Source organism: Piliocolobus tephrosceles, chromosome 13 (assembly GCF_002776525.5).
Source record: "Piliocolobus tephrosceles isolate RC106 chromosome 13, ASM277652v3, whole genome shotgun sequence".
NCBI lineage: Eukaryota > Metazoa > Chordata > Mammalia > Primates > Cercopithecidae > Piliocolobus > Piliocolobus tephrosceles.
The window spans coordinates 85,624,072-85,643,555 of NC_045446.1; the positions used below are offsets into that span (position 1 = coordinate 85,624,072).

Consider the following 19,484-nt stretch of genomic DNA (forward strand, 5'->3'; position numbering starts at 1 on the left):
GTGACGTCACCAGGGAAGAGGCGGATTCTCTCCTGCTCCTGAAAGACGTCTGCTGTTTTGATTGGCTAGGGAAGACGTCCGTTAGGACGTGTTGCCCTTTCTGTGTACGCTGTGAGCGTAGGCGGCCCTGAGTGGGTGGGTGTGTGGCAGGGGTTTCCAAGCCGAGCACCGGCACCCTTGCCCTTTTCCATCAGGGGTTCAGCCTAGGGTCGCCCCTGGTGGGCGGCTCCCGAGTCTTGGAGAAGAGCACGAGAACCCAGACCGCCCCCAAGGTGCGGAGACCCCCCTGGGCAGGCTGAAAGATGGCGGCGGCGTCTGTCTCTGCGGCTTCTGGTTCCCAGTTGTCGGTAAGAAGCAGTTGGCGCGAGTGGGCCCCACGTCGGTCCCAAGCGCCTGTTGGAGTTTCCTCACTTTCAGGGCGCTGTCAGTCCAGCTTCTGACTCAATTCTGGAGGACGGCGGGAGTGCCTAGTTTGCCCCGCGCCCCCCAAGCTTCCATTCACTGTTCCTCTGTCGAAACTGCACCCTCTGGCTTCCAGTGAAACTGGAACAGAGACTGGCCGTCTCTGTTCCCCATCCCTCATTCACCTTACGGCTTAGGAACCCCGGTTGCCTAACATTCCCAAGGCCCAACTGGGATAACTGCCCACTCCCTGGTCTGTGAAAACGTAGCTCTTTTGGTCACGTGAGTTCAGCGGCCCCTCTAGGAAACTCGCCAGAGCAGGTAGACTCGCCAGAGCAGGTAGGCGCGCCAGTGATTTTAAGAGACAGCTGCAGAGTAGTAGTCCGCCGTCTCTCGAGCGCTTACTAGTCGTTGCTTATGCTGTTTCCTATCCCTGCAGTGCCTCCCACTGCCATCCACATGAACTTGGTTGTGTGATCCTCGTAGCCGGAGCGCGCGCTTCCCGCCACCTAGAATTACTGGAACTTCAGTGTGGAAATGTCATTTTGGAGAGGCGACAGGGGGAATTGATTTTAAATATTGTTTTTGCCTCATCAAAGGTTACCAGCCAGTTTATTAACTGATATTCACTGGTGTTTGTCAAATTGGCGTGTCGAATGCTTACGTTGTTGAAAACTGCGGCGTTGGAAAGCTTTGATAGGAAGTAAATGTTGGAGCTCTTATTTCTCCACTTAGCAAATGTTCGATGCCTGGCATACTGTTAGGGTTCAAATGAATAGAATAGAAACCCTGCTTTGAAGGAGCAAAGCACTGAAGAGAAACTACACGTAATTAGTGATTACTACGCAATACACAAGTGCTACCTCAGTAGAATAATCTAGAGGGGCGTGATTAACAGTGCTTGGGTAGGCCAGAGGTTTCCTAGAAGGGAAGATGGAGCTAGTTGCGTGTCGAAGGAATTGTAGTTGCTTGTGCCAAGAGTAGAGGAAGGAGGAAAAGGCACTGCAGGAATTTTGGAGTATGTGCTAGGACAGTGGTGCTTTCAGGAAACTTGAGATAGTTCGGAATGAGAAGAAGTAATACGGAGGTAGAGTTGGATGGGGTGAATTGGAAACGTAGGTAAAAACGTGGAAAAAGGATGGTGAGGGCAGGAACTAGAAGAGTATCAGGGTAAAGTTATTTTCTAGCATCTAAGCGGGGCAAGAGTGGGGAACGCTAAGAAAGCCTGGTCACCGTGGAGAAGTCAGTTTCAGCTTTCGCAGACTTGTTAGAATTTGTAATAATGGGACCAAAAGTATTAACAGTGGAGAAATAGGAGCTGGAGAAATGGAAAAAGAAGAGCTCCAACATTTACTTCTATCAAAGCTTTCCAACGCCGCGGTTTTCAACAACCTAAGCATTCAGCAGAATGGGAATTAAAAGTTTGCAGAGAGGTTTGGGGAAGTTAAGGAGAAGTAATGAAAGCAGCAATTTAAGGTTATTCAGGATTAGGTCAGTAAAAGAAACTATTAGAAGTGTCAGCAGATGGATGAGATTTTATAGGAGAAGTGATAAAACTTGGGAGAAGAGGGCTTTTCACCGCTCTCAAAAGTTAAGCACTTGAAGACTGAACAAGGAAAAGGAATACTCATACAAATATTGAGTTGAGTCCGTGCGTGGCTCATGCCTGTAATACCAGTTACTAGGGAGGCTGAGGCAGGAGGATCACTTGAGCCCAACGAGTTCGAGGCTGAAGTGAGCCATGATAGTGCCACTGCTCTCCAGCCTGGGCAACAGAGCGACTTATGTTTCTATAAAATAAAATATTAAATAAATGTTTAATTGAGCTGTGTTATGCCAAAGACACCTAGCTGAGCATTGGCACTGGGATATAGTCAGCTCTTCGTACTTAGTACGGTAGCCTTGGCAGAAACCCCAAAGACTGTTCATTAGGAAAGCATATACATTTTTTTGTGCTAAGCTCAGCTTTAATTGGATTCTAAATATTAAGGGTACACTAAGAGTGTCTAGGATCCTCCACAAATCAAAGTATAACAAGCATAACGGAATCTGCTACATCAAAATGTCTAATTTGGAAGCTGCTGTTTCTCAAAACAAAAATGACTAAATTTAGTTGGTTTCTTGGTGCGTAAGAAAAGGTCCTGCTTAGATGTCCCATCAGAAATAAGGCTGCCATTTCCAAAAACATTGGAAAAGCACTTAGCTTAACAAACAGCTGATCTTAACAGTAGGCAACATTAAAAAAAAAAAAAAAAAAGAAGACTTGTTAAAACTGTACAATGAACTGAAAACACAACTTGTATTCAGATTTCCCCATTGTGAAGATTAACAACTGTTATATTCAACTGTTTTCGACATTGATAAACCCATATGGAGCTACTTATAAGTACATTGAGATGCTTTACAGGCCAGGATTTTTAGCAAGTAGATTAATAACCGTTTTTAGGAAGCCTGAACCCTGTAAATCTCAAATGTGAACAACGTGGAAGTAGGGCGATAGGTTTCAGTTAGATCTAGGTAACATTTATTGAGTGATTGCTCTTGAATTGATAAACTCGACTGATGGAAAAGGCAGGAAAGCAACTATGATTGGGCATAATGAAATTAATTCCATATAGAAGTATGGTCAGCATTGCGTTGAAACACGCAGGAGTGTCTTTCATGTCAGCCTTGTAATGTTTTCACAGTAACCTTGGTGATTAATGAACTAGTCTCTTAATTTGTCTCTCTGACATTTTAGATAGTTCCTTCGACTAAGCTGCACAGTAGCTCCATATTAATTTCCTTTAAAAATGTTTTATGGCTATCATACATTTTATAATATTAAATACAAGATTTACTTTTTGAGAATAATAAAATGAATACCTTCATGTGCCTCTTTGTGTCTTCTTTCTCCTTCCCACGCCCACCCAGTACCTCATATTTTAAGATTATAATGTATGGTATTTATATAGGACTATCTGGCAGGCATAGTCCTTAAAGGCACTTTAAGCACTTTTCGTACGTTAACTCATTTAATCCTCACAATAACCTTCTGAGACTGGCATTAATATTGCCTTTTTCAAGTGAGCAAAATGAGTCATAGAGAGGTTGAGTCAAAAATCTAGCTAGTAAATGACAGTATCTTAATGGGCTTTGGATTTAATAAGTTTTGTTGTTCATTTGTTTGCCAGATATTATAAACAATGTTGTATCCATTCTTATATGCTGTACATGGCAAATGTTTCTCTAGAGTGCAGTTCTCGAAGTATGGTCTCACAACCCTTGGAGATCTCCAAGACCCTCTCCGAGTCTACAAGATCCTTCTGTAATGACCACGTTTGTGGTATACTAGATCTTCTTTAATATGTCAAACAAAATAACATATCCAACAGAGCGAATGCGGAACTAGATAAGAGAATCCAGCATTCTTTTTTTAAGGCAAACATTAAAGAGATCTGCAGAAATGTAAAATAGTGCTATTCTTTTCACTGAATTTTTTAGAGTGTAAAGGGGTCCTGAGAGAAGAAGTTTCCAAGGGGCAACTCTAGAGCAGTGATTGTTTTTTTTTCAGACCTCAGGCTGGGCTCTGGATTACAACTCAGTAGTGGGTCATGGAATATGTACTGTGACTCAACTCATATCATTTTCAAGAAAGAAGGAGAAAATCGTTCAGCTAATATAACTGAATGAATTATCTGGTTCACAGAGCACGTGCGTCTTCAGCTTTACTCGGTCATACTAAATTGTTTTACCAAGTGATTATACCAACAGCCCTCTTTATTCTATGTCCTCTTAAATGGATGGTATTGTCCCACTTGTAAATTTTTGCTGTGTGTGTGAAATGATGTCCTGTTCTTTTTCTGGTTTGTGCTCCTCTTATCATTGGTGAATATGCACCCTGTTTTTTTCATACCTTTACTTTCTTGTGTGTGTGTTTTCTTCTGTGAAATACCTGTTCGTGTCTTTCGCCTGTTTTTCAATTGAGTTGCCTGTTCTTATTGATTTATAGGCATTCTTTCACATATTGTGGATGTTAATTTTCAGTTTGTTAAGACTGTTCCAAGGACATGTTGGCTTGTCTTTGATACTTTTTTATTAATAGTTCTTACTTTTAGTGTAAAATTTGTTAGTCTTTTTATAATTAGTGATTTCTGTTTAAGAAATTCTTCCTTTCTCTAAGGCCTTGGTTGTATTCTTCTGTATTTTTTTCTTCATATTTTAAAGTTAGAGCCTTTTATGTCCTTAATTTACTTGAAATTAATTTGTATGCTGTGAGATAGGGATCCAATTTAATGGTTTTACTGAAAATACATAATTGTCGGCACACTACTTGTTGAAAATTCGTTTCTCCAATGGTTTGCAATATGTTCATTTCCATATGTGTATGGGTGTGTTACCTGGCTCTTTATCCCTTTGTTGTATTTATCCCTTTGTTTGTATTTGTATTTGTCTCTCCTACCCGCTGTGGGGGGCGGGGGGGGGGCATTTACCTCCTTGTTACTCAAGAGAAACGTTAGCTGTTGTTGGTCCTTTGCTTCAGTAGAAATTCTAGAACCTGCTATTGAAATTTTGATTGAGATTTTATTGAATTTCTAGGTTAATTTGGGTATAACTGATATGTTTAGGATATTGACCCTTCTGTCTGAATGTTATGTTACTCCATTTATTTAGAACTTTTACATTTTTCAGTACTTGTATAATTTCATGTCTTGTATATTGTTCAATTTATTTCTAGTTTTTAGTTGCGTGATATATATTTTCATAAGTTGCATTTTCTAATGTATAAAATTACTGACTCTTGCATATCTATTTTACCCAGCAACCTTCCAGACTTAATTCTCATAAATGAAGATTTTTTGTTTTTTTCTATTTAGATAGTCATAATCCAAAATTGAGATTCTTCCTTTTCAATCTTAACAGCTGTTATTCTTTTTTTTTTTAATCTTAGTGTGCAGACTAGGAAATGAAATACAGTCGACTAGAATTGATGTAGATATCTTTATTACTGATTTTAAAGGGAATATTTCAAGTTTTCCATCATTAAGTATATTTGCCATGTTTTCTTGTAAAACTTTGTATTATCATAAGGAAATAAGTTTTTTAAAAAATAACAGCTGGATGTTGAATTTTATTGAATGCTTTTTTACATTTGTTGATGATTGTATTGATTTTTACTTGGAAGCTATTGCATTGATTGCGCTGCTTAGAGCACTGCCTCATGTTTCTCCACCATTGGACCTTGACTTCTCCAATTTTATTTCCTCAACATGTGTACACAAACTCTTTTTTCAGCTAAACTAATGTATTCATTAACCTGGAAATAATTGCCTTTCATACCCATTTCTAGCTTGCCTGTTAGAATATGTGTCAATCTACAAGACCCAGTATTGATTTCAGCACTAATAAAGACCTTCCTTTACCATACTGATCTGAAGCAATGGTCTGTTGAATGCATCTGAATTTAATTTGCATTTAGTCTCTATCACATCCAATTTAGCAGTTCCCACCTACTCTTTTGTATTTGAGTTTTATGTAGCTAATGTCTTGCAGCTGTGTTGCATGTTCCACTTATAAAGAAAGCAAGTAATATACATTTTTAAATTATGCTTCATACTTCACACAGTGTCATAAAAAGATGTTCAATAAATATTTGTTGAATTGTGTGTTCCTAAATGAGATATTTGCCCTAACAACTAAAGGCTGCAGGAAAAGATAGTGATCACGTTAAACATTTTGCCTTTAATCCTGAAAGTTTCTCCTACAATCATGTTTTGTTTGGAATAATTTTTACTGAGTGCTTAGGGTCATGGAAAGATTAGTGGATTGGGAGTTAGACTTGAGCTCCTTTCTACATAGCCTTCCTATGATATTTGTGCTATTTGTTAAATATAAAGAAGCCCAAAAGCTTTTGGTGATCTCTTAAAGGGTTATAGTAACTTTGTTGAAAAGGATAATCTTTTATAAGTGATGTGCAGTTTCCTGTTTGCGGAGGAAATGTGTAGTTAATATTCAACAGATTTATTGAACAGAATAAAACTCCTTTATTAGAACTTAATTTCTCCAGCAAAAATGCTACAGCAACTGCGTGTCCTAAAATTATTTTAATTCTGTCACTGCCCAGATGTAGCTCAGACCCCCATACATTAAGGGGCCCCATTTCACAAGACTGCCCGCCCCCAAGTCAAGTCAGAGTTCGCAGAGCATCTGCATTTCTGCTCAGCTGACTACAAATTAAGGGATTCCTGCAGCTTTCCAAGAACAGCTCACAGTATTCAGGAAAGACTGTACTTAAGCAATTTCAGTTATATAAAGGACACGACTCAGAAACAGCCAAATGGAGGAGACATAGGGCAAGGTGTGAAAGGGCTTCTGTATCCTCTGTGGTACAGCACCTTCCCAGCGTATCAGTATGTTCAACAATCTAGAAGCTCCCCAAACCTCATTATTCAAGAGGTTTCATTGAGCTTTCGTTACATAGGTACATAATTGAGTAATTTATCCGCTGGTCACTGGGCTCAATCTCAGCCCTTTACCTCCCCTGAGGTCAGGGCCTAGGGCTGAAATTTGTAACTCTTACCCACCGCACCCCCCTCCCCCCAACGCGCGCGCAAACACACACACACACACACACAGATGGAGTCTCACTCTGTTGCCCAGGCTGTAGTGCAGTGGCCCAATCTTGGCTCACTGCAACATCCACCTCCTGGGTTCAAGCGATTCTCCTGCCTTGGCTTCCCGAGTAATTGGGATTACAGGGCATGCCACCACACTCGGCTAATTTTTTTGTATTTTAGATAGAGACAGAGTTTCACCGTGTTGGCCAGGCTAGTCTCGAACTCCTGACCTCAAGTGATCCACCCAGCTCGGCCTCCCAAAGTGCTGGGATTAAGGCATGAGCCACCATGTGCCTGGCTGAAATTTGTAACTCTTTATAATCTAGTGGTTGGTTTTACTGGCAACCAGCTCCCAGAAGATACCTTCAAACCTGAAGCTATCTAGGTGCCCTACCTTGAGTCCCCTCATCAGCCTAACAAGGACACCCTATCACTTAAGAAATTCTAGGAGCTTTTGAATCTATATCTGAAACCAAGGACAAAAGACTAAATATATTTTTTATTGTACCACAGGGCATACAGATAATAAAAATGTGTAGGTCATGAGGAGTGATATAAAAAAGTAAAGGGCAAACCCACTAACATATAAAATGTAGAACAGAGGTAGTTCCATTTTAGGAACTAGTTTATTAGTTAATCACATAATTAATGGGATTCTCCTGACTGGGCAGAGGGTGGTCGGCAAGTCACTTAAGATTTTTGAATATTAAATAATAGGATTCTGGTGGGTTGTAAATAACCAATGAAAACTTGAGGTTCTCTGTGACATTTAAAATTAAGCTATGCAATAATTCAGGATGCTTTGCAAGACCTTTGACCATATTATAAAGAATTGAAAACTCATCCTGTTTTCCAGTTACCTCTGAAACCAGATGCCAATTTGCCATTAAGTTTGGAAAATGACAAATAGTAGTCTTTGTTATATATGAACATACTATAGTAGACTTGGCACTTATTTGAGTACCAGTTTTAAGACTTGGCCCTACCCTCCTAAGCTCTTTGTCCCCACTTTTGATTTTCATAGCCGTAGTGTGTTTTATATTTATATAAATAGAAAATGTTTTATATTTGCTTTCTTAAATCAACTGGAAATTTGCATGATTTTTAACATGGAAGTAAAATCTCTAATTTTAAGTAAGATTTAAATACAGTGCAGATATTTCAATAACCTTTGTTTCAGGAGATTGTTTACTGTTTTAAATGTTCATTGTGCTCTTGTACTTTTATGAACACGGATTATTCTGGTAAATTTAAGTTTTCAAAGGTAAGAATTGAAAAACATAGTTTGCTGTGGCGGTTTGAGGAAGGAAAGTGGATGTCTGAACATTTTGAACAGCTAGCAGTCATATTTTCCACCTTAGCCCTCAGCTTCTTAGTTACTTGCCCCAGTCTAGGACCAGCCGTCAATAGGAAGTTGCCTACAACAAATAAAACTCCACAGTTAGCATCCCCTGGGTTGAAATTATTATGTGGAATCCTAAATTTAGCAGAATCTCATTCATGACAGAATGGTGTACTGTGGAAATAAAGTTTTATATTTGAGTGTTTGATGGGCCTTAATGTTTTCTAATTATTTTCTTTTTTGTTAATTAAATGTAAATTATTTGAGGCAGGGACAGTGCCTTATTTTCTTTCTGGAGTTTTAAATACTCTAAATATTCAAGTAGTAGTTTGTTGATGGGGAATAGAGTAATTCAGTCATTTGTAGCAATTTCTGGTCCTGTGAAAATAATATATTTATTTTTCTGAATGTATATCTCACAGTGTGTGTGTGTATATATATATATTTTTTTTCTTTTTTTTTTTTTTTTGAGACGGAGTCTCGCTCTGTCGCCCAGGCTGGAGTGCAGTGGCGTGATCTCGGCTCACTGCAAGCTCCGCCTCCTGGGTTCACGCCACTCTCCTGCCTCAGCTTCCCGAGTAGCTGGGACTACAGGCGCCTGCCGCCATGCCCGGCTAATTTTTTGCATTTTTAGTAGGGACGGGGTTTCACCATGTTAGCCAGGATGGTCTCGATCTCCTGACCTCATGATCCGCCTGCCTTGGCCTCCCAAAGTGCTGGGATTACAGGTGTGAGCCACCGCGCCCAGCCTCACAGTATATATTTTTAACTACAGTATTTACATTCATTGTATCATGTAAGTATTTCTGCACAGCATTTGTATTCAAGTTGCATGAACATTATTTTCTTTTGTAGTGTCTGGCCTATGGCTATATTTATACTAATATGAAACACTTTAAAAGTTGTATTTCTCTATTGATTGAATTCTGTTGTTTTTAGTCAGTGGATTTTTTTCTCTTGTCTGTATGGACAGTCTAGTTCTCAGTAATAAATATTTGTGGTTTAAATCAGCTATTTGTGGTTCACATTTTTGAAAGGTAATTTGTGTCTTTATTTTTTAGAACATCTTAGCTGAGCCATCAAGGTCTAATGGAAGCATGGTTCGGCATTCTTCATCTCCATATGTAGTATATCCTTCGGATAAGCCTTTCCTTAATAGTGATCTACGACGCTCCCCAAGTAAGCCTACACTTGCCTATCCAGAAAGCAACAGCAGAGGTAATCGAGCCTAACGAAATAGATGTTATTTATGTTTTCTTGCTGCTTTAAAATTCTTAACTTTGTCTCCATTATTTTGCAATTAGAGGAAAATATATTTCCTCTTTGTTTCCGGTTTTTAGCCCCCACAAAATATTATGCTTTTCTTGTATTCCTTATGTTGATTGTTGAACATTATCATCCACCAAATTACTGATGCTAAAACACTTTGAGTCATCAATGACTGCTCTGTAATCCCCACTATTAGTCCAGAATGAAGACCTTTTTTGCTTCTGAAATATACCAAAAGCATACTGGTTTTTCTGCCTTTTTGTGTTCCCATTGCTTTGGTTCAGGCTTTCATCATTTGTAGCCCAGATGTTCATAATACATTCCTCATTAATCTCCCTGCCTATTTTCTCCTCCTCATCCCCAGTTAACAACATTTCTGTCATTTGTCATTATCCATCATCTCTCCCACAAAATTAAAGTTTTAGCATCTCTTCGTAGCTTACGTAATAAAATCTTAATTTTTCATAACCTAGACCCTATCTGCCTCACCAACTTCATCCCTAACTTGTCTTCAGTTTTTTCCTTTTCCATCCTTTGCTCTGGCTACTTTGAAATACATTTGTTCCTGGAACCTGCCATCTGTATTAGCTTTCTTTTTGCCTTAACAAATTGCCATGAACTTAGCTTTAAATATTTGTCATCTCAGTTTTCTGTCAGTTGGAAATCTGTGTAGGCTCATCTGGGTCTTCTGTTTAGAGCTTTACAAGGCTGAAATCAAGGTGTTGCTTGGGGCTCTGTTCTTTACTAGAGGCTCTGGGGAAGATCTGCTTCCAAGCTCATTTAAGATTCCTAGCTAAATTCAGTTCCTTGTCATTGCAGTACTGAGATTCTGTTGCCTTGCAGACTCTTACTTGGGGACAGTCTTTGCTCCTAGAAACTGTCCTTGTTCCTTTATGTTTTCCTTATGGTCTCCTACCGTAACAGTAGGTAGAGTCTCTTATGTTTCTCTTTTTTTTTTTGTTTGAGAGAGAGTCTCATTCTGTCACCAGGCTGGAGGGCAGTGGCACAATCTCGGCTCACTACAACCTCCGCCTCCTGGGTTCAATCTATTCTCCTGCCTCAGCCTCCTGAGTAGCTGGGACTACAGGCGCATGCCACCACGCCCAGCTAGTTTTTGTATTTTTAGTAGGGACGAGGTTTCACCATGTTGGCCAGGATGGTCTCAATCTCTTGACCTCGGGATCCACCTGCCTCGGCCTCCCAAAGTGCTGGGATTACAGGCGTGAGCCACCGCGCCCAGCCGAGTCTCTTATGTTTCAGATCTCTGAGTTCTGCTGTTACATTTCTCTAACAGCTGGAGAAAATTTTCTGATCATGTTATCAGATTGGACCCACTCAGATAATGAGAAGATGGTTTTGATATTAAATTTGTTAATCGTCGATGTTTCTTCATCTATATCTTTTAAAATAAACACCCACATTATACTTTGTATATGTGTGAAGTTTAAATGAAATGTCTTTGCTTTATTTGGGATGCTACAGCATTTCCTTTTTTTAAAAGTTGTGTTTAATCACTAATATTGCAACAATTATATGTGTTAATGATTCTCTAGGTAAAAGAAATGTTATATTTTTGGCATCGTAGGCTAAACAGGCATTTGTAAATTAGTTGAGGAACTTTTTTTGTTTCAGTTGGGGTATGTATTGTAAGTATCCTAAAAATCTCAGAATGAACCTCTTTTGTAAACTGGACTGATTGTACAGTAAAATACCAAGTAGGTAATGATACCCAAATACCAGTTTAAATCCTAACCTATAATGGGTGCTGAAAAATGTTTGCTGAAATAAATGTGACTAAATAGTATAAAGTCTTTTAAGAATTTTAGTACTCTATAATCGCTAACCTAGAAGCCTCTTTGTTGTAAGATACTGTGTCTCGATGATAATGAAAATTTTAAATTAATAGTTAAAGCAGTTGATAAAATTCTACACATCAGAGTATAGCAGGTTGGCAATTTAAGAAAATTAAGTTGCATGACATTCAAACATCATAGATTTAAAAAGCAAAAAAAGTAACTGATGCCCACAATAGAGCAAAAATCAGTTTCAGTAAGTTTCTTATTCAAAAATAAGCACAAAACAAAATATCCGTTTACAAAGTTCTAACAGGAACACAAAATCTAAGAATTTAGATATTAATCCTTCAATTACAATATTGTATCTAGTTCTGATCTTTACACCCATGAAAAGAAACTTAAAAAGTTCAAAAAATGACAAATTACTAACAAAGAATAAAAAAAACAAAGAAGGCAGATTTATTCACAGAGAATCAGAAAAATTTTAGCACAGCGTGTTACTAATAGAGCTAAATTCTGCTTGAGTGCAACATCAGTGGTTTTAATGAATAAAAGAGAAGTGGGAGAAGCAGGGAGGAGATGGAGAGGAGAAATAAACAAGATAAGTAACCTTCAAGACAGTAAATAAGCTTTTATGCCTTTAGAGCATTGTGGTGTGAACTGTTTAAACAGTGTCCCAGGATAATCATTAAAATCCATTATCCTTTTATAGTGTGTGTTAATCCAGTGATACTTACTTTCCAAATGGGAAGGAAAGACACAGAAATCGCCATCTCCTTCTCACCCAGAAAAAAGTAAAGGCTGTGAGATACGAACAAAGACCAAGAAAGTTCAGAAAAGATATTTGGGGGGAACAGGGATAAGTGTGTGTTGGGGAAGTTAGAGGAGAGGAAGACCTCTCAGAGGAAAAATGAAATAGTAGATAATCTGAGCTTTAAATAATGAGTATGGTTCTGTAAGAAGAAAAGTTCAGTAAGAGTACAGCATGTAAAAGGTTTGTATATTCGACATGATTTTTTTTTTTTTTTTTTTGAGACAGTCTCGCTCTGTCGCCCAGGCTGGAGTGCAGTGGCGTGATCTTGGCTCACTGCAACCTCTGCCTCCCAGGTTCAAGCGATTCTCCTGCCTCAGCCTCCCGAGTAGCTGGGATTACAGACAAATACCATAATGCCTGGCTAATTTTTGTATTTGTAGTGGAGACAGGGTTTCACTATGTTGGCCAGGATGATCTCGATCTCTTGACCTTGTGATCCGCCTGCTGCAGCCTCCCAAAGTGCTGGGATTACAGGTGTGAGCCACTGTGCCTGGCAAACCTGACATGATTTTTATTGCTTCATCAAGGACATTGTGGCTTAGTTTTTTCTTACTGGGAATTTATGACAGTGAAGAATACATGCCTAAAATAATAGTTAAGTGTTACTACCTTGATTTGAACTAAAATTAGGAATTTTACCCAACATTGCTTTTGCATCATCTTTGGGAAACTTCAACACAGTAAAAAAAGCGAAGTCTTACTATTAATAGTATAATGAAAATAGTATTGACCTCACAGGCCCTGGGAAAGGCCTCAGGAGCCTGCCCTCAATGTGCCTATGCCCCACATTTTGAGAACCACTGTAATCAAGGATATGAGTACATCCAGAATAGTATTTTGTTCTGTTCATGTAAATACTTTTTTTTTTATCAGATAAGAGAAGAATGTAGATAGCAGCATTTGTTTCACAATCTAGATGATAGCTCCTTGAGGCCAAAGACTGTCTTCATACCTTGCAGAGTTCTTCACACATCATAGTGGTCTATATGCTTGATGGACTCAGGTTTACATCAGAATTAAGTCTAAACTGAAACAAGACAGGAGACTGATTAAGGAAGGATTTATGCATATTTTGTTGTGGGGAATGAGGAAGATGGAGAAATCTTTGAGTCTAAGATTTCTAGTGTAGATGATTAGTGGTATGATTAGGACAGATCACAGAAAAAAAGCATACTTAGAGGAACTGATATAATTTTGGCTGTATCAAATTTGAGTTGCCTGTGAATTAGATGGAGATGAATACTAAGCAAATGAAAATAAAGTCTGAAGTGTAATAGAGAATGCTACACTAGTGAACTCAGACATCATTAAAGATACAGTAGTTGATGAAGCCTATGAGTATAGAGGGGTTTCTCCAGAAAAAGAAAGTGGAGGGAGAAAAGGACTTTGGAAAATACCACCGTGTGTAAACAGTAAACTAAAAAGTAGGAAAAGTTAGAAAGGTGGAGAACTACCAAGACAGCAATATTAGAGAAATCAAAGATGCATATTACAGATCTGGGTCCCCCTCCCTTAATCTACAACAACATAAACCTGTGTTTATGTTAATGACAGAAATGTCCCAAGCAATAAATAGACCCAGCCGGACTTGAAGAACATTAGGGATTCAAACATGGCTAGCATTTTCCATCTTTTTTTTTTTTTCAGCTTGTAACTAGCTTCATTTTTTCTAGCTACAAAAGAGCTTTTTTTTTTTTTTTTTTTTTTTTTTTTTTTTTTTTTTTTTTTTTTTTGCCTAGCAGGAAATATTACTAACAATTACTGAGTTTTAAGTTGAACCAATTCTGGCATTGACGTTTCAGACAAAAGTCCCAAGAAGACAAGCACAGTGTGTGTCCCTTGTGGATCAGTTAGTCAGATTTGTCAAAGGATAGTAAAGTTGTAGGTATAGCCATGTTGAAATAAGGGGAAACTCCCAGAAAAAGAGGTATATAAGTCAGGCAAACAGTTCCAAAGATGTGTGCTATACTTCATACAGCAAAATATAAGAAAAATTCACGGAAACAGAATTAGTAAATATAAAATGTAATGAAAAATTTGAAATTTATTAGGTATGACAAATATGATGTCAACTCAAAAGCCAATATATACTTTTAAAGTAAAACCTGAAATAAAATGAAACATAAAAAATGAATAGCTGACAAAGGTGTTTACTACCATACAAATAAAAACGATGGATGACAGTACTACTGTCAAACAGAATAGTATAGACAAATAGCAGCTTCATGTAATACTAAATAAAAATAAATAATACCTAGTTTAAAAGTGAGAAGGAGAAATACCCAAGTACAGAAATAAAATGAGTTTCAAGCCAGGACAGTAAGGGTGGAACTAAAGCCAAACCCGTAGGGACAGTATTAAGGAGTCTTGGCATTAGGTATAAACCTTAAGTGTTGGGGTATAGCAGCAGAGATGATGGAATTTTAAATGTGGGTAGGGACTGGAGAACAAAGCTCTAGGCACCCATGAGGCAACTTCTGGAATACTTTGAAAAGCTGGGTGTGATGAGAGTTGTCAAAGCAGAACTGGAACACTGCAGCCCGTGGTCTCAGGAAGAGACTGGATAAAAAAAGTCACCTCTGATAAGTAAACCCAAGCCAATTTTATGTGCTCACTGAGGTGCATATGTGAAGACTTGAATACATAATGAGAGCTATACAATGTTAATGAAAATACTTAATATTATAAATTGCATTTAAAGTGTGCTCATATATAAATAAATATGACATAGTAAAGGGCAATCTCACATATGAAAGCATTTTTAAAATGTATAGGATTTCAATAAAATGTTTATAATTACTACACCTAGATGGTAAGATTATGGGTGTGTTTTTTTTTCCTTTTCAGTCACGTGTTTTCTAAATTATCCTCTGCATTTATTCAGTAATTTTTTTAAAAAGAAAACAATAAAACATTACACTTTTAAAAAGGGATATAAAGCCATGCAGGAATACATAAAAGGAAAGTGCACATCCCAGCATAACCCTGTGATATTACAGTTGCTGACATAACAAAAATGAAATATTCAGCCAGTTTCAATAATAAATATAAATGCAGAAATAAAATAGTAGCAAAATTGTGTACTGTTGGGTATAATTTAATGAAGGAGTGCAAAAAATGTTTGACATTGCAAAGTCTTTAGTAAATTTGCTTGTGGTTCAGAAGAGGTTAGGAAAACTCAATGGATATTAAAAGACATTTAAAATTTTATTTTTCTATTATATTTATCTGATTATTGCAAGTATATAAAATAATTGTTCTCTTTAGTATTAATCTTATACTTAGGCTGCTTCTCTTTTAGTTCTAAATGTCTTTTCAGTTGCTTTTTCAGGTTTCTACCTGTGTATGTGTCTGTTTCATGTCTGCATTTTTTCCAGTTAGATTGTAGTCTCATTGCATACCAGCAAGAATAAGCTGACTGCAATAAAATGTATTAGTCTCCTGTTTGAGGCCTGTCATATCCTAGGCACTGAAAAATTTGGCAGAGGAATAAATTATGTTAATAAATGGACAAGAGTGCTTTGGGTTGAGTAAGAGGACTCAATGCTTAAAAGATGGCAACTCTCCCTACCTATTGTATAGTTTAGTGTTTGGCAAAATGATTCTGAATAATTACTGGAAACGTTTTAAGATTTATATAATATAGGTGACTGGCAGAATCAATGTTTATGAAATTTTAGTAATTGACATACTGGCACTAATTCCCTAATATTAAAGAATCCGGAATAGAAGAAAGATCTGAAACTGTCTTAGGGTGTGTATGTAACAGAATATAAAATAGTATCTAATATATATGTGTGTGAATTTAGTGTATGATCAATTAGACATTTCAAGTTTCTCTTTAAATACAAAAACACTTTTTCTGTGACTTAACAAATGTAAACATATGAAACTCTAAATATAATTTTAAAAATACAAAGTTTATTTGATCTGGTGGTTGGGAAGAACTTTCTAAGTATATAAAGAAAGAAAACATGATAGGAGGAAACACCACGACCAGGACTCTGTTGTTAAAGCACTGATGACTTCTGACCCAATCATAAAGGTGACAGCAAAACCAGCTTGCTTTTCAGAGTTCAAAAGAACCATCCTGTAATCTGTAAGATACTTGAGAAAAAGTCCTAGTCTGAAGTTCATTTTCTTCAAGTTCTTTTTGGAAGTAAGCTGCGTATAACTAATAAAGAAAGAAAGAACAACTCGGTCTGGTTCCAAGATGGCCGAATAGGAACAGCTCCAGTCTCCAGCTCCCAGGGTGAGCGACACAGAAGATGGGTGATTTCTGCATTTCCAACTGAGGTACTGGGTTCATCTCACTGGGCCTTGTTGGACAGTGGGTGCAGTCCATGGAGTTTGAGCTGAAGCAGGGCGGGGCGTTGTCTCACCCGGGAAGCACAAGGGGTTGGGGAATTCCCTTTCCTAGCCAAGGGAGGCTGTGACAGATGGTACCTGGAAAACTGGGACACTTCCACCCTAATACTGCGCTTTTCCAACAGTCTTAGCAAATGGCACACCAGGAGATTACATCCTGTGCCTGACCTGGGGAGTCCCACGCCCACGAAACCTCACTCACTGCTAGCACAGCAGTCTGACATGGAACTGCAGGCCACATTGAGGCTGGGGGAGGGGCTCCCGCCATTGCTGAGGCTTGAGTAGGTAAACAAAGCGGCCGGGAAACTTGAACTGAATGGAGCCCAACGCAGCTCAAAGAGGCCTACTTGCCTCTGTAGACTCCACCTCTGGGGGAAGGCCATAGATGAACAAAAGGCAGCAGAAACTTCTGCAGACTTAAACGTCCCTGACAGCTTTGAAGAGAGTAGTGGTTCTCCCAGCATGGAGTTTGAGATCTGAGAATGGACAGACTGCCGCCACAAGTGGGTCCCTGATCCCCGAGTAGCCTAACCGGGAGACACCTCCCAGTAGGGGCCAACTGACACCTCATACGGCTGGGTGCCCTTCTGACACGAAGCTTCCAGAGGAAGGATCAGGCAGCAACATCTGCTGTTCTGCAATATTTGCTATTCTGCAGCCTCCATTGGCGATACCCAGGCAAACGGTCTGGAGTGAACCTCCATCAAACTCCAACAGACCTGCAGCTGAGGGTCTGACTGTTAGAAGGAAAACTAAAACAGAAAGGACATCCACACCAAAACCCCATCTGCACGTCACCATCATCAAACACCAAAGGTAGCTAGAACCACAAAGATGGGGAGAAACCAAAACAGAAAAGCTGAAAATTCTAAAATCAGAGTTCCTTTTCTCCTCCAAAGGAACGCAGCTCCTCGGCAGCAACGGAAGAAAGCTGGACGGAGAATGACTTTGATGAGTTAAGAGAAGGCGGCTTTGGACGATCGATAATAACAAACCTCTCCAAGCTAAAGGAGGATGTTTGAACCCATCACAAATAAGCTAAAAACCTTGAAAAAAGATTAGATGAATGGCTGACTAGAATAAACAGCATAGAGAAGACCCGTAAATGACCCAGTGGAGCTGAAAACCATGGCATGAGAACTATGTGATGCATGCACAAGCTTCAGTAGCTGATTCGATCAAGTGGAAGAAAGGGTATCAGTGATTGAGGATCAAATGAATGAAATGAAGCGAGAAGAAAAGTTTACAGAAAAAAGAGTAAAAAGAAATGAACAAAACCTCCAAGAAACATGGGACTATGTGAAAAAACCAAATCTACCTCTTGATTGGTGTACCTGAAAGTGATGGGGAGAATGGAACCAAGTTGGAAAACACTCTTCAGGATGTTGTCCAGGAGGACTTCCCTAATCTAGCAAGGCAGGCCAACATTCTAATTCAGGAAATACAGAGAACACCACAAAGATACTTCTCGAGAAGAGCAACTGCAAGGCACATAATTGTCAGATTCACCAAAGTTCAAATGAAGGCAAAAATATTAAGGGCAACCAGAGAGAAAGGTCAGGTTACCCACAAAGGGAAGCCCATCAGACTAACAGCGGATCTCTCTGCAGAAATTCTACAAGCCAGAAGAGAGTGGGGACCAATATTCAACATTGTTAAAGAGAAGAATTTTCAACCCAGAATTTCATATCCAGCCAAACTAAGCTTCATAAGTGAAGGAAGGAGAAATAAAATCCTTTATAGACAAGCAAATGCTGAGAGATTTTGTCACCACCAGCCCTACCTTAAAAGAGCTCCTGAAGGAAGCACTAAACATGCAAAGGAACAACCAGTACCAGCCACTGCAAAAACATGCCAAATTGTAAAGACCATTGATGCTAGGAAGAAACTGCAGCAACTAACAAGCAAAATAACCAGCTAACATCATAATGACAGGATCAGATTTACACATAACAATATTAACCTTAAATGTAAGTGGGCTAAATGCTCCAATTAAAAGACACAGACTGGCAATTTGGATAAAGAGTCAAGACCCATCAGTGTGCTGTATTCAGGAGACCCAGCTCACGTGCAGAGACACACATAGGCTCAAAATAAAGGGATGGAGGAAGATCTGCCAAGCAAATGGAAAACAAAAAAAAGTGGGGGTTGCAATCCTAGTCTCTGATAAAGCAGACTTTAAACCAACAAAGATCAAAAGAGAGAAGACGATTACACAATGGTAAAGGGATCAATTCAACAAGAAGAGTTAACTATCCTAAATAGATATGTGCCAAATACAGGAGCACCCAGATTCATAAAGCAAGCCCTTAGAGACCTATAAAGAGACTTAGACTCCCACACAATAGTAATGGGAGTCTTTAACACCCTACCATCAACATCAGACACATTGAGACAAAGTTAACAAGAATATCCAGGACTTTAAGCTCTGCTCGAAGTGGACCCAATAGACATCTACAGAACTGTCCACCCCAAATCAACATAATACACATTCTCAGCACCACATCACACTTATTCCAAAATTGACCACATAGTTGGAAGTAAAGCACTCCTCAGCAAATGTAAAAGAACAGAAATTATAACAAACTGTCTCTCAGATCACAGTGCCATCGAACTAGAACTCAGGATTAAGAAACTCACTCAAAACCACTCAACTACATGGAAATCGAAAAACCTGCTCCTGAATGAATACTGGGTACATAACGAAATGAAGGCAGAAATAAAGATGTTCTTTGAAACCAGTGAGAACAGAGACAAAACATACCAGAATCTCTGGGACACATTTAAAGCAGTGTGTAGAGGGAAATTCATAACACTAAATAAATCCCCAGAAGAGAAAGCAAGAAAGATGTAAAATTGACACCCTAACATCACAATTAAAAGAACTAGAGAAGCAA

The 19,484-nt window shown here is 38.7% G+C and overlaps 1 protein-coding gene across 1 annotated transcript in view; it reads left to right on the forward strand.

The window, feature by feature from the left end:
- Positions 1 to 76: 76 nt before the first annotated feature.
- Positions 77 to 19,484, forward strand: part of CEP57 (centrosomal protein 57) — a 42,544-nt gene continuing 23,136 nt past the window's right edge. The window contains exons 1-2 of the mRNA XM_023225669.2: positions 77 to 347; positions 9,402 to 9,558. Coding sequence (XP_023081437.1) covers positions 303 to 347; positions 9,402 to 9,558 — 202 coding nt within the window. The 5' untranslated portion in view covers positions 77 to 302. The remainder of the gene's footprint in view (positions 348 to 9,401; positions 9,559 to 19,484) is intronic.